At 40.3% G+C, this 11507-nt stretch overlaps 3 protein-coding genes across 9 annotated transcripts, besides 2 other annotated features; 2 read left to right on the top strand and 1 right to left on the bottom strand.

Moving 5' to 3' along the window:
- Window positions 1–1799: 1799 nt before the first annotated feature.
- Window positions 1800–2258, bottom strand: CG43229 (uncharacterized protein). Of its 2 annotated transcripts, NM_001258808.2 has the most exons (2): window positions 2215–2258; window positions 1800–2147 (listed from the first exon to the last, which is right to left on the bottom strand). In NM_001258808.2, exon 2 carries the CDS (start codon window positions 2125–2127, stop codon window positions 1921–1923), a length of 207 nt encoding a protein of 68 aa, NP_001245737.1. In that variant the 5' UTR covers window positions 2128–2147; window positions 2215–2258; the 3' UTR covers window positions 1800–1920. The 2 variants fall into 2 exon arrangements, with proteins under 2 accessions (NP_001245737.1, NP_001245738.1); NM_001258809.2 differs by lacking the exon at window positions 2215–2258 and having other exon boundaries at window positions 1800–2174.
- A 757-nt stretch (window positions 2259–3015) lies between these two features.
- ari-1 (ariadne 1) lies at window positions 3016–10408 on the top strand. Of its 6 annotated transcripts, none has more exons than NM_001272742.2 (8): window positions 3016–3224; window positions 3754–4358; window positions 5461–5613; window positions 5675–5731; window positions 6440–7089; window positions 7429–7552; window positions 7614–7840; window positions 7923–9131. In NM_001272742.2, the coding sequence occupies exons 2-8, from the start codon at window positions 4140–4142 to the stop codon at window positions 8002–8004; spliced, it is 1512 nt and encodes a 503-aa protein (NP_001259671.1). In that variant the 5' UTR covers window positions 3016–3224; window positions 3754–4139; the 3' UTR covers window positions 8005–9131. The 6 variants fall into 6 exon arrangements, with proteins under 6 accessions (NP_001259671.1, NP_001245736.1, NP_001259672.1 ...); NM_001258807.3 differs by having other exon boundaries at window positions 3115–3224; window positions 3750–4358; window positions 7923–10408; NM_001272743.1 differs by having other exon boundaries at window positions 3115–3435; window positions 3750–4358.
- Window positions 8797–9481: a mobile genetic element.
- A 213-nt stretch (window positions 10409–10621) lies between the features above and the next one.
- On the top strand, window positions 10622–11215 carry CG43133 (uncharacterized protein). The gene is made up of 2 exons (NM_001258806.1): window positions 10622–10669; window positions 10723–11215. The coding sequence occupies exons 1-2, from the start codon at window positions 10663–10665 to the stop codon at window positions 11094–11096; spliced, it is 381 nt and encodes a 126-aa protein (NP_001245735.1). The 5' UTR covers window positions 10622–10662; the 3' UTR covers window positions 11097–11215.
- Window positions 11216–11272: 57 nt separating this feature from the next.
- Window positions 11273–11303: a mobile genetic element.
- Window positions 11304–11507: the final 204 nt, after the last annotated feature.

The raw sequence follows: 11507 nt of genomic DNA, 5'->3' as shown, positions 1-11507 counted from the left end.
GTGGCGACGCGTGAACGATGACGTATACGCTCCGTACGCCCGGCGGCAATAAAATTGATGTCACGTTTTTATGACGCCGTTGATGAGTCGTTATCTTTGATTTCAGCACGCAGGCTCGGTCTCCATTTCCGTCTTCTTGCCACGCTTCGCCATTATCCTGTTCCACGCTTGTTTTGCGTCCGAGAGGCGCAAGTTTACAAAGCCGCATCGCCCACACACACACACACACACCCACAGGATACCCGCAAACACACACACACAAAAGCAGGACACGCACACCCACGCAAACAGCGACAATTGCGTCAGGTGGCCGCGGTCTTGTGGTCATCATTCTTCGCCTTTGCTTCGCTCCGCTTTTGTTGCCACTTTTTTGTTGTCCTGTTTTTAATTTACGCCCAGTTCAATTTGCGCTTTTTGTTTTATCTCCCGCTCATAATTTATTGTCTTTGTCTTCTCTCCTCGTTTTGCTGGCATTTGCAAATTGAAAACAAGAAGTGAGCCTCAAGCCGATCGTTGCGACTTAGGGTTACTTGGTACCTTTGGCAGAACAAATACGACAAGAGTTAAGATTAATGTGGTATATCTGCTATCCATATGTGTCCTTAAATACTTGAGCAGTTTATTTTTTAGATACTTGAAAAAATGGAATTTTTTCAACTTTTTTGAAGCAAGTTCGTCTGTCCAGGGTATCTCTCTGTTCATGCGAATACTCGTACAATTCACCCACATTGATCCACGTGTAATCGGCATAAACAGATGCGCGACCTTTGTCGTTGGCAAACAACAGCAACGATTCCTGCCGCTTTTTGGAAACAGTTTCGTTTTTTACACGTTGTTTGTGCTTTTGCTCGCGAGCATGCTTTACGAGCACAGCAGACAACTATAAAACGCAGCCGCAGCATCAGCGAAGATAAAGAAAGCAAGTTCGAGCGAAAAAATCACTACATGGCGGTTGATTGCCCTTTTTCGTTAAAGAACTAACTTCGTAATTTAATTATTTCAAAAGGGATGTAATGAAATAAGCGCTTTATCGCTACTTCTATATTTTTTTAATACATTTAAAAATCAAGCGCAAAAAGCCTTTTGGTGGCTTTTAATCATATTTAAACCTTTGGTTTTATACAAAAAACTGACAATTTAATAAATTCCCAGAAGGATTCTACTATAATTGAATCGGGCAGCACAGACTGGCGTTTCGTGTAATAAAACTTGCCAGCAATTATGGCGTGCCTAATGCAAATTGTAATTAATTCCTGAAATGCAAATTGGAACAATGTATGTATATATATATATGCTTGCATAGGTAATGGCCAACATGGATACATACATATGTATGCATATGTATTAATGTATAAATATACATACAAAGTAATTTAATCACAATTATATGCGATGGCCGGGTTTTAGTGGCAACTGCCTGGTATTACTATTCATAAATGAAAATGACTTAAATACTCCCAATGGAGCGGTGCATTTTTCAGCTGCTTTTTTGTGGCGAAAAAAAAAAACAATGCAGCCATTCATGCGCTCAGTGCATTCGGTAAATTTAACTCAATTGATTGAATTACAATCAAATTGTCATTTTCATTATATGCAAAAATGGTATACATTTTGGTTCATGTTAAAAATGCTATTTAGTAACTGCCGTCATGTAATTTTGTAGTTTTTATTTATTGGTTTTATAATTTCTACAAATGCCTAATATTAAACCAATAGAAAATTATTGAAAACATTAAAATATTTACTTCTGTGTAATGAGGCAAACGCCCAATCAATTTTATAACCATTTTTTTCTCATTAAAAATGTGTCTGCTGTATTTATTTTGCATGCTGATTATTTCCATGCAATCGGTTTTTAGTTTACATATGAATTTTAAGGTGATATTCGTTTAGATATTTGTTTTGATGGTGAATCCTATATCAGGGGCACAAAATAAGAGGCACACAGTGTCCTCGTTCGTTACGGGCATATCCTCTCGCACAATGGCATCCCGATGGGTTTTTCCAGCACCGCTGACTGAACTCCTGGCAGAAGGACTCGCATCGGCAGATCGGGTTGCTCAGACGGCACTCGTAGGGCCCACAACTTCCGGATCCGCCCAGGTCGGCCCGTATGGCTGCCACCATTAGAAGAAGAAGAAATCGAACTGCCATCCAACGAATTTGCATTATGACCGCATTCTGATTAAGCCAGCTGGCTCTTTATATACATACCTTATACACAACAACAGTTGTCAGGTGTTGCAATAAAAACACAATATACAATAAAAAACTTTAAGTGAAATCGAATAAGGCGCCCATTGCCAGTGCAACTCTGTATCAACCGATACAGTATCGATAAGGTATCGATATGGCATCGATACATCGATGTTACAACAGAGTGGCAATTTACCATTGAATTTGATTAACGGTACTTGTGAAACAATGAAAATTGGGACAGTAAAGTTTAAAATAATTTTATTCAAATATATTTTTAGCTCGTGCGAAGTTTTAGCAATTTTATATTGTTCGCCACTTTAAAGATTAAACTCTAACCGCAAACAACCGGAGGTTGCAGTTAAAAACATGAGAAAACGTTTGAGTATAATATCTTGACAGTCGAATAAAAGATCTCAATAATAGATCAAGACGCCTAGTTATCCTGATCAAGAATATGTGTACTTTATGAAGTCGGAAGCGCTTTTCAACGAATCTAGTATACCCTTTAATTCCAAGAATAATTAATAATGTTTAAATAACAATATTTATTTCAAACAGGTTTATGTCTCGGATTGGAATTTGACACTGTGGTTCGTGCCTTTGAATGGATCCCTTCAAGTCTTGTTCTGTAAAGGGATTTTCTCAAAAACTGTTTCTGTAAATTAAGCGCATGTCTCATTTTTAAGATAATCTCTTTTGATGAATACACTGAGAATCAAGAAAACGTTCATTGGAAGCTCACTTGTTTTTGAATCTACTGTTTCCCAGCCGTCGATAAGTCACTATTGCTTTTTTGGCACCCATCGATAAGCAGATGTTGTTAAACATACGATTTAACGGAACGGTATGAAACAGGCGGCAATCGGAACGAAAGTAAATGGGAAAAAAGCGCAAACATGCGCACACACTTTCACGCACACTTGACTCCACTGTGCGAGCGCGTGTGTGTGTGTGTTATTTTTTGAGAAAAGCAAAGAGAGCAAGTGAGAACCAACACCGATGCAAATCATTTTGTTGGCTTTACGGTTAGTTTTTCGTGAAAATTCCATTTAATTTGTGCATTGCAACCGAACTTCGCGACGAAGGCGAGCACGATTAGTGCAATAAGCTAGTGTTTTTTCTTTGGAAAAGTGCATAGAAAAACAACAAAAAGTCATAAGCTTTTCGACTGTGCCTTTGTGTACGTGTGTGTGGCAATACACACGTAATGTGCGCATGTGTGTGCGCAGTGTGCTGGTGTGTGCCATTACCTTGAAAACAAAATAATCTGCCCTAAAGAAAAATGCATTTGTGTACATAATTTCGTTGTTTTTTTTTGTTTGTCCCATCGACGTTCGGTCGATTTTACATGATTTTACACACACATGCACACATTTAACATAGTGTTGTTCGCTGTTAAATCAGCAGTTCGGCCCTGTTAAGCGCACGGGCCAGTGTGACCGTTCTTCTTAAAAATACCGAACCAGTATGACTGCGCTGCGACCGTGCAGGGTCTCGTATTGTCATTAGAAAATCTCACATATTCATTTTTCATTTACAAATAAAAATAGCCAGCACGCAGCCTACAAATTAGCAGCGCACAAAATAAGTTAGTGTGAAAAAGGGAATAGAAGCTGTGCACCAAGTGCAGCGACCAAACACAACTGGCCACGCCACTGCGAGGGCAGCAATAATAACAACTGGCGAAAAGGGCTGCGCAAAAACGTAAACAAAAGCAAGTGGAAAACGAGGCAAAGGAAAACGAAAAGACAGAAACAAACGCAAATGCAAATGCAAAAGTAAAATACTGGAAGTAAACGCTGGAAAACAAAGCCTCGAAAGCTGAAAACAAAGAGGAACGGAAGTGGTGCGGGAGGCGCAAGAGGAACAGGAAGAGGAAGAGAGCAGAAGGAGCACCAGCAGCTGAAGCAGAAGCAGTAACGCAAAACAGAAACCGAAAAATGGACTCGGACAATGACAATGATTTCTGCGATAATGTCGATTCGGGCAACGTCTCCTCGGGCGACGACGGCGATGATGACTTTGGCATGGAGGTGGACCTGCCAAGCTCCGCGGACCGCCAGATGGACCAAGATGACTACCAGTACAAGGTGCTCACCACCGATGAGATTGTGCAACACCAGCGCGAGATCATCGACGAAGCCAATCTGCTGCTGAAGGTATGGCCAAGCGCAAGTACAGTGAACACCCGCTAGTATAACTATCCATCCGCAACTTAACTATCAGTCCTAGGGCAGCCATAGAGGTACATTCTTCACCCAGTCCAGACAACAAAGATAGGCAAGCAGTCACCTTTGATTGCTCTACAGTCAGGCCTTCCTAGCAGGAACATGTTTGTTTCGACTTTCGTTAGCGCTGCGATTTGCAGTGAAAGCCAAATGGCTTGACATAGTTTAGTGGCGTATAGCTGCCAAGAATATCTGATCTGTTCGCCGCTCGGAGGCATCACTGTGTGCAGCACAGTGCATTTGGGCATGTGTATCCGTGAATCGCTTTCCCCACCCCTCGCTCTTGCCGCCCACCGCCCTGCCTGGGATCTGGGATAAGCTGAAGGTCGTCCGCTGATGACTGCCAGTGCCAGTGAAATCGGAACACAAGCACCCAGGCGCACCCAAGGTCGCCAGATCCGCATCCCATATCCGCATCAGCAGCTGACTTGCCCGAAGTTCACTAGCACAGTTTTCACTTTCCCAGATTTCGGGGGATTCCCTTAAAATGGTATTATAGATTCCATTTCAAATGAATACATTAGGATCAATGTAGAATCCATGTAATACTTTTTTGTTTCATTGACATTTAAACATCAGAAAATCTTTCATTGCAATAATAAGCGAAATTCACTTAGCTTGAGTGTTAACTTTCAGTATTGATACAGATCATGTATGTAGCTATCTAATTGTTAGTTAAACAAAGCACCTTTGAGTAACTCTTCCCTCTAAAATTGAATTGTACATACATACGTACTTTTTCTCGATTTCCAAACAAATCGATTAGTTATTAGGAATGCCAAGAAATGTTATATATCCTAAAAATTATACTGTTTAGATAGACCAATTGCCAGTGGTAGTTATAGTGGTTCCACATCACAACCCCATCCACGATTATACATAGGTACTGCTGATCATACTGCTGCTGATCGCAAATGATTTGGCATTGATTTCGATGCCAACTGGGATGCAGCCCCCGCTCTTTTACCCCATATATGTACATATGTGCCATCATCCACTGACATTCGATTTGTTTTGTTGTCTATGGCCACAGCTACCCACACCCACCACACGGATACTGCTAAATCACTTCAAGTGGGACAAGGAGAAGCTATTGGAGAAGTACTTCGACGACAACACTGATGAGTTCTTCAAATGCGCACATGTCATAAATCCTTTCAACGCCACCGAAGCGATCAAACAAAAGGTGAGCCCAGTGCTAAGGCTCCATTTGATGTCTCATCTAATGCGTTTCCCTTCATTTTCAGACCTCACGCAGTCAGTGCGAAGAGTGCGAAATATGCTTTTCACAGCTCCCGCCAGATGTAAGTTGTCATGGAGAAGGGATGAGTAACTCCGTGACCTAATTGCGGTGTAGAATATATTTTCCCGCTGATTAACCACGAATATTTTGGGGGGAAACATGATTTTTTAACTGGTCAATGGTGCCTTATCTGATGACCTGATAATAATGTTAGGGCGTTGCTTTGCTATACAAATCTAAAATATTCTAAAAAGACTTGATTTGTATTTTATCAATTATTTTTATTGGCTTACGTTATCACTAATTTACTTGCTTGATTTACAATTGTTGATTGTTAGCCTGAATTTGGTTATGTAAGCAGTTCAGCAGTAATTCGCTGGAATCCAACTGTCTTGTGGAATCAAACATTTAATAATGTAGTTTAAAAAGTAAAATTTAGTATCACGTTTTAAAAGAGTAGATTGCAATGGGCAACTTTGGGTTATAACAGCAAAGTAAACTTAAATATATTATAGACAAGCTAACTAACAAATACTCAGAGCGTAAAACACCTATGAAAAGTTTAAAATTACCATACGCTATGTAGGTGGTTTTAATTTGCTGTATGCTTCATCATTAAGCTCTCATAGTTCGCGTGATCTTTAAGTATATATTATAGAATACGATTATAATATATTTATAATATTGTATACTCTTTTGCTCCACAAGCAACAACTTCAAGAATATCTACAATGTATACTAATAGCTACTTTCTCTTCGTTCCATTTAGTCCATGGCCGGGCTGGAATGCGGACACCGATTCTGCATGCCCTGTTGGCACGAGTATCTGTCAACGAAGATCGTGGCGGAGGGTCTGGGCCAGACCATTTCGTGCGCGGCGCACGGCTGTGATATCCTGGTGGACGACGTGACCGTCGCCAACCTAGTGACGGACGCACGGGTGCGGGTCAAGTACCAGCAGCTGATCACCAATAGCTTTGTGGAGTGCAACCAGCTGCTGCGCTGGTGTCCGTCCGTCGACTGCACCTATGCGGTGAAGGTGCCGTACGCGGAGCCACGTCGCGTCCATTGCAAATGCGGCCATGTCTTCTGCTTTGCCTGCGGCGAGAACTGGCACGATCCGGTCAAGTGCCGTTGGCTAAAGAAGTGGATCAAGAAGTGTGACGACGACTCGGAGACGTCCAACTGGATCGCGGCCAATACCAAAGAGTGTCCCAGGTGCAGCGTGACCATCGAGAAGGACGGCGGCTGCAACCACATGGTGTGCAAGAACCAGAACTGCAAAAACGAGTTCTGCTGGGTGTGCCTCGGTTCTTGGGAGCCGCACGGCTCCTCCTGGTACAACTGCAATCGCTATGACGAGGACGAGGCCAAGACGGCCCGCGATGCTCAGGAGAAGCTGCGCTCCTCGCTGGCCAGGTGGGTCATTCGACTGTGAACGATGTCACAGGATAGGAACCCCTTTTGTTTTTTTTTTTTTTTAAGTGATACTTGTTGTGTATTATTTTCGCAGTTCGCTGATAATGACGGTTAGCGGTTTATTTTATCTGCTAATTTCTTTTAAGAAAAGATAACGATTGAAAGCCGTAGAAAGGAATGAATCAGCTATAATTCGTAATTAAATTTTATCGCTGATTAAACCTGTAGAATTAGAAATGCTAAAACTAATCAAGGAAACACGAAAGTATCTAGGCAGAAATGTGAAAGTCATTATGGAATAAAACTCAACTGATATATTATCTTCTGCCAAATCTACAGATATCTCCACTACTACAATCGCTACATGAACCACATGCAGTCGATGAAGTTTGAGAACAAATTGTATGCATCTGTGAAGCAAAAGATGGAGGAGATGCAACAGCACAACATGTCATGGATTGAGGTAAGTGGTGAAAACTCGTGACCATAACAATGCGAATTCAGCACACTCATTGCAATTGCAGGTGCAGTTTCTGAAAAAGGCTGTCGACATACTTTGCCAGTGCCGTCAGACTCTCATGTACACGTACGTGTTTGCATATTACTTGAAAAAGAACAATCAATCCATGATATTCGAGGATAATCAAAAGGACTTGGAGTCGGCAACCGAGATGTTGTCGGAGTATTTGGAACGTGATATTACATCCGAGAATTTGGCTGATATTAAGCAGAAAGTGCAAGATAAATACAGGTGAGCGAGCGAGCCATGTCCGTGTCCCCAACATACAAACGACTCATTATCCAAACATTGATTGGTCTCTCCATTCGATTAGGTATTGTGAAAAGCGGTGCTCTGTTCTGCTGAAGCACGTGCACGAGGGGTACGACAAGGAGTGGTGGGAGTACACAGAATGACGCGAGTCATGGCTGGATAACTAAGCTAAGCCGAGCGGCAGGCAATCGGAATGTAGTGCCCGCTAAGCGCCACCCCATCCAGCATCCGAAATGCAGCAAACACTGTCCCCATCCACATACCGACCAACATCCGCCAAGCCACGCAACACACACACACACACACACACACACACTCACGCACGCACGCACTCACGCAGAAATCGAAGCCGAAGGAGTTGAACAGAAGTTAAGGATAATGCAGAAGCTACACAGAAACGCAAGAGAAAGGAGACTCGAAATTCCCAGAAACGCAGGATAAATCCCCATACAAGAGTTGCAAAGCAAAATTGAAGCCATTTCAGAACACAGAAGCCAGAAGGAAATCACCATAAAATCGTAATATATATAAATATATATATTGAATTATATATATTTTTCTTCGTACTAAGCAAGAGCAGCAGCAGGACACGAAGAAGGACAGGATCAAATAGACACTACCAAACACATACTCACACACTCCCACACACACACACACACACACACAGAACCAGTCACAAGGCTCAGAAGCAGAATAGATATATAGTAAATAATCAACAGTTAAAAACTTATTTGATGTTAACCGATTGCAAAGAAATCTTCATGTTATAAAAACCTAATGAAAAACGAAACAAAATGCAAAAATTAGTGAATTCAAAGCTACACGCATGATGAGAAGCCAACAATAGAACCTAAACTTATGTGAAATAAACAAACTACACATGTAAGCAGAAACACTCGCCCAGCTTCCTTTCCACCTGCCCAACTTCCTTCGACCAAAGACAATAGAATAACAAGATGCGTAACGCAACGCGATTTTTTAGCACACATTTTTTTGGCAATGGATCTAGAAGGTGGCTCCAGGCTCTCTCGAATTTTTGAGAGAGAGCGAGAGAGTGGAGAGCGCTACAGCAAATAGCTCTTTTCTACGTATACAGTGATAGCAGACAATTGTATGTGTGCACACGTATGCTTATGCATTGTAAATTTGACCCCCTTCTTAGACTTTAAATCTTTATTATTTTTGATCAATTGGCACCATGCTAAAAATTCTTGTTTTGCATTGCCTTAACGTTATTATTATTTGAAAATAGATTAGAAATAGCCAAATCTATGTACATATTATCACAAAATAAATTTCAAAAATTACTTTATTAGAATATTTGTCATTAGAGTATTCAGCTTGCGGCGTGTGAAAAATTAAATTTTTGTAAAATTTATGTTTTAAATTACGGTAGTTAATATAATTTGCTTTGTATTGAGTATATTTATTAAGTCATTTGACTTAATATGATGTATGTAAATGTACCATTTCAATTATTTAAAATGCACATTAGATTCAGTTGTTTTTCAGTTTTTGTTTTTTTTTTTTTTTTGTATTCCAATTTGATATTTTTTCATCATATTGCTAGTGCCAAACCAATGTAAGGCCGTTGCGCATCTTGTTATTCTAGTGTCTTTGCTTCGACCTTCTACGTCCCTTTTTTTTAACCCGTTTAGGCTTGAGGTTAGCGTTATTGTTCTTTAGTTTCAATCTCAGACCCAGTATGATTTTCGATTTCGAATTTCTTCCAGTTTGTTAAGCCTTTATTTACAAAAAAAAAAAAACAAAAAAGGAAAATGATTTCTTCTTTTTTTTCCGTTGGTTTTCTGTTCAATAAACAATTGTGCCTAGCATATACGGAATGAAAATGTTTGCAATTCGATCGGATAAGCCTTGTTTTCGTGGCGGGAGCAGAGCTACGCCCCCATTCTTAGTTCATATGTAATGGCCTCTCGAATGTTGCAAATCCTTAATGGAGATCAGTGCTCCCAGCACAAATCGAAGAACATGCCGATGCCGGAAACACACACACTGAGTTATATACGAGTAGACGAGGAATGTATAGTTGATGGGGAGGGAGGCGGTGTCCTTGGACCCTTGCAGAGTCCTCCTCCTCGAATCGTTGTATATAAGAGTACAGTTTTGTCCATGGTTTCCTAGCCCGCCCACAAACACACACACACACACACACACACAAAATGACGCACGTATGTATGTACATAACGTGCGGCAACATAACTGGACATGCCACGCCCCCGCTACGAAGGCGTCGGCCCTTAATCTTGTTTCCGTTTTAAGCATTCTCTTTATATTCTAAATACCAATAAATGAAGAAACAATTATATTTATAAACAAACTGAATCCAAATGGAAAACTCATTGACATTAAATTGATGTAAAAAGTTAAAAGTTGTTCGAATTGAAAGAAAAGGAAAAAATTACCATAATGTGGAATACAAAAAGATATATAAAAAAAAGCTGTAAAAATTATGAGAAACTATGTATGTATAATTAAGAAGAAATGTTGCAAAAATTAGTGAAAATAAAAATTTAAAAAAATCTATACAACTGTTTTGATTACTGTAGCAGCAGTATATACACATATGTACATATTTATAGTATACCCAATACTTTCGTGCAATACTTTTCACTGGGCCATATCGCGCGGGTCACTTTCCAGGAATTCATACACTTTTATACATATTTGTTTTTTTTTTTTTACTTTTTCTGGGGCGAAAAAACAAACGTATAAGAATGGTTCACAATCTTCTTTTCGAGATCAGTTGAAGTCGGCACAGCAGCACTACAATACATGTAGCAATGAAGAGTGAGACATTTTTGGTCAAAACATAGTACGAATATTTATTTATTTATTCGCAGTTATCGGTTGTGTAACCTTTTTGGTCATTTGCGCATGTGCGTTTGGATTGCCCCAGATAGCAAGTATTTTGTGGGCGAATAAGTATCCTCCTGGTTATGGCCCAGTAGTCACCGGAATAAAGGCAGTCATCGCCCTCACTCCATGCACCCCCGAGCGAACTCCCACATCCTTAAGTTTCAGATCTAGTGACGAATGCTCCGATAGGTGCCCCGGTCATTGTGCTAGCTGCAATTCCACCTGTATCTTTGGCCACCGATGCGTCTGCGGAGCTGGTATCTACTGCACATGGAATCCCGATTCATCTAAGGTTCAGCCAGGGGCCAGAATCCCAGAAATATGCGAGCCCATTGAGAATTTCATTGAACGCGATTAAGGTACACCCTTATCTATATCATAAATTAAGTGAAATTGAATGCGTATAAAATGTAAAACTATTGAATAATAATTCTGTTTCACCTCCTTTGTAATAGTAGATATACATACATATATATTATTTGATTTTATTTGAAACTTCACTCGTCGCTAAATAATCTGCTACGTGGAGAGTGTCGACTATTAGATACCCGTTACTCAGCTAATGCGGTTGTTACCAAGACTTCACACGAGCTCCACCTAGCGGCAGTTATAATAACATACAAATACAAAACCCCATATATATACACTTGAACAAAATCGACAAACAAAACAAAAACAACAAAATCGGCGATGTACATACATACATATGTACATATGTACTTCTAGATAGGTTTATTTTTAACTCACGCACAGTGTTATGGAAATGGGT

The sequence above is a fragment of the Drosophila melanogaster genome, chromosome X, assembly GCF_000001215.4.
Source record: "Drosophila melanogaster chromosome X".
Taxonomy (NCBI): Eukaryota; Metazoa; Arthropoda; class Insecta; order Diptera; family Drosophilidae; genus Drosophila; species Drosophila melanogaster.
The sequence above is the reverse complement of the archived record's forward strand: the minus strand, read 5'-3'. Positions and strand labels throughout refer to the sequence as shown.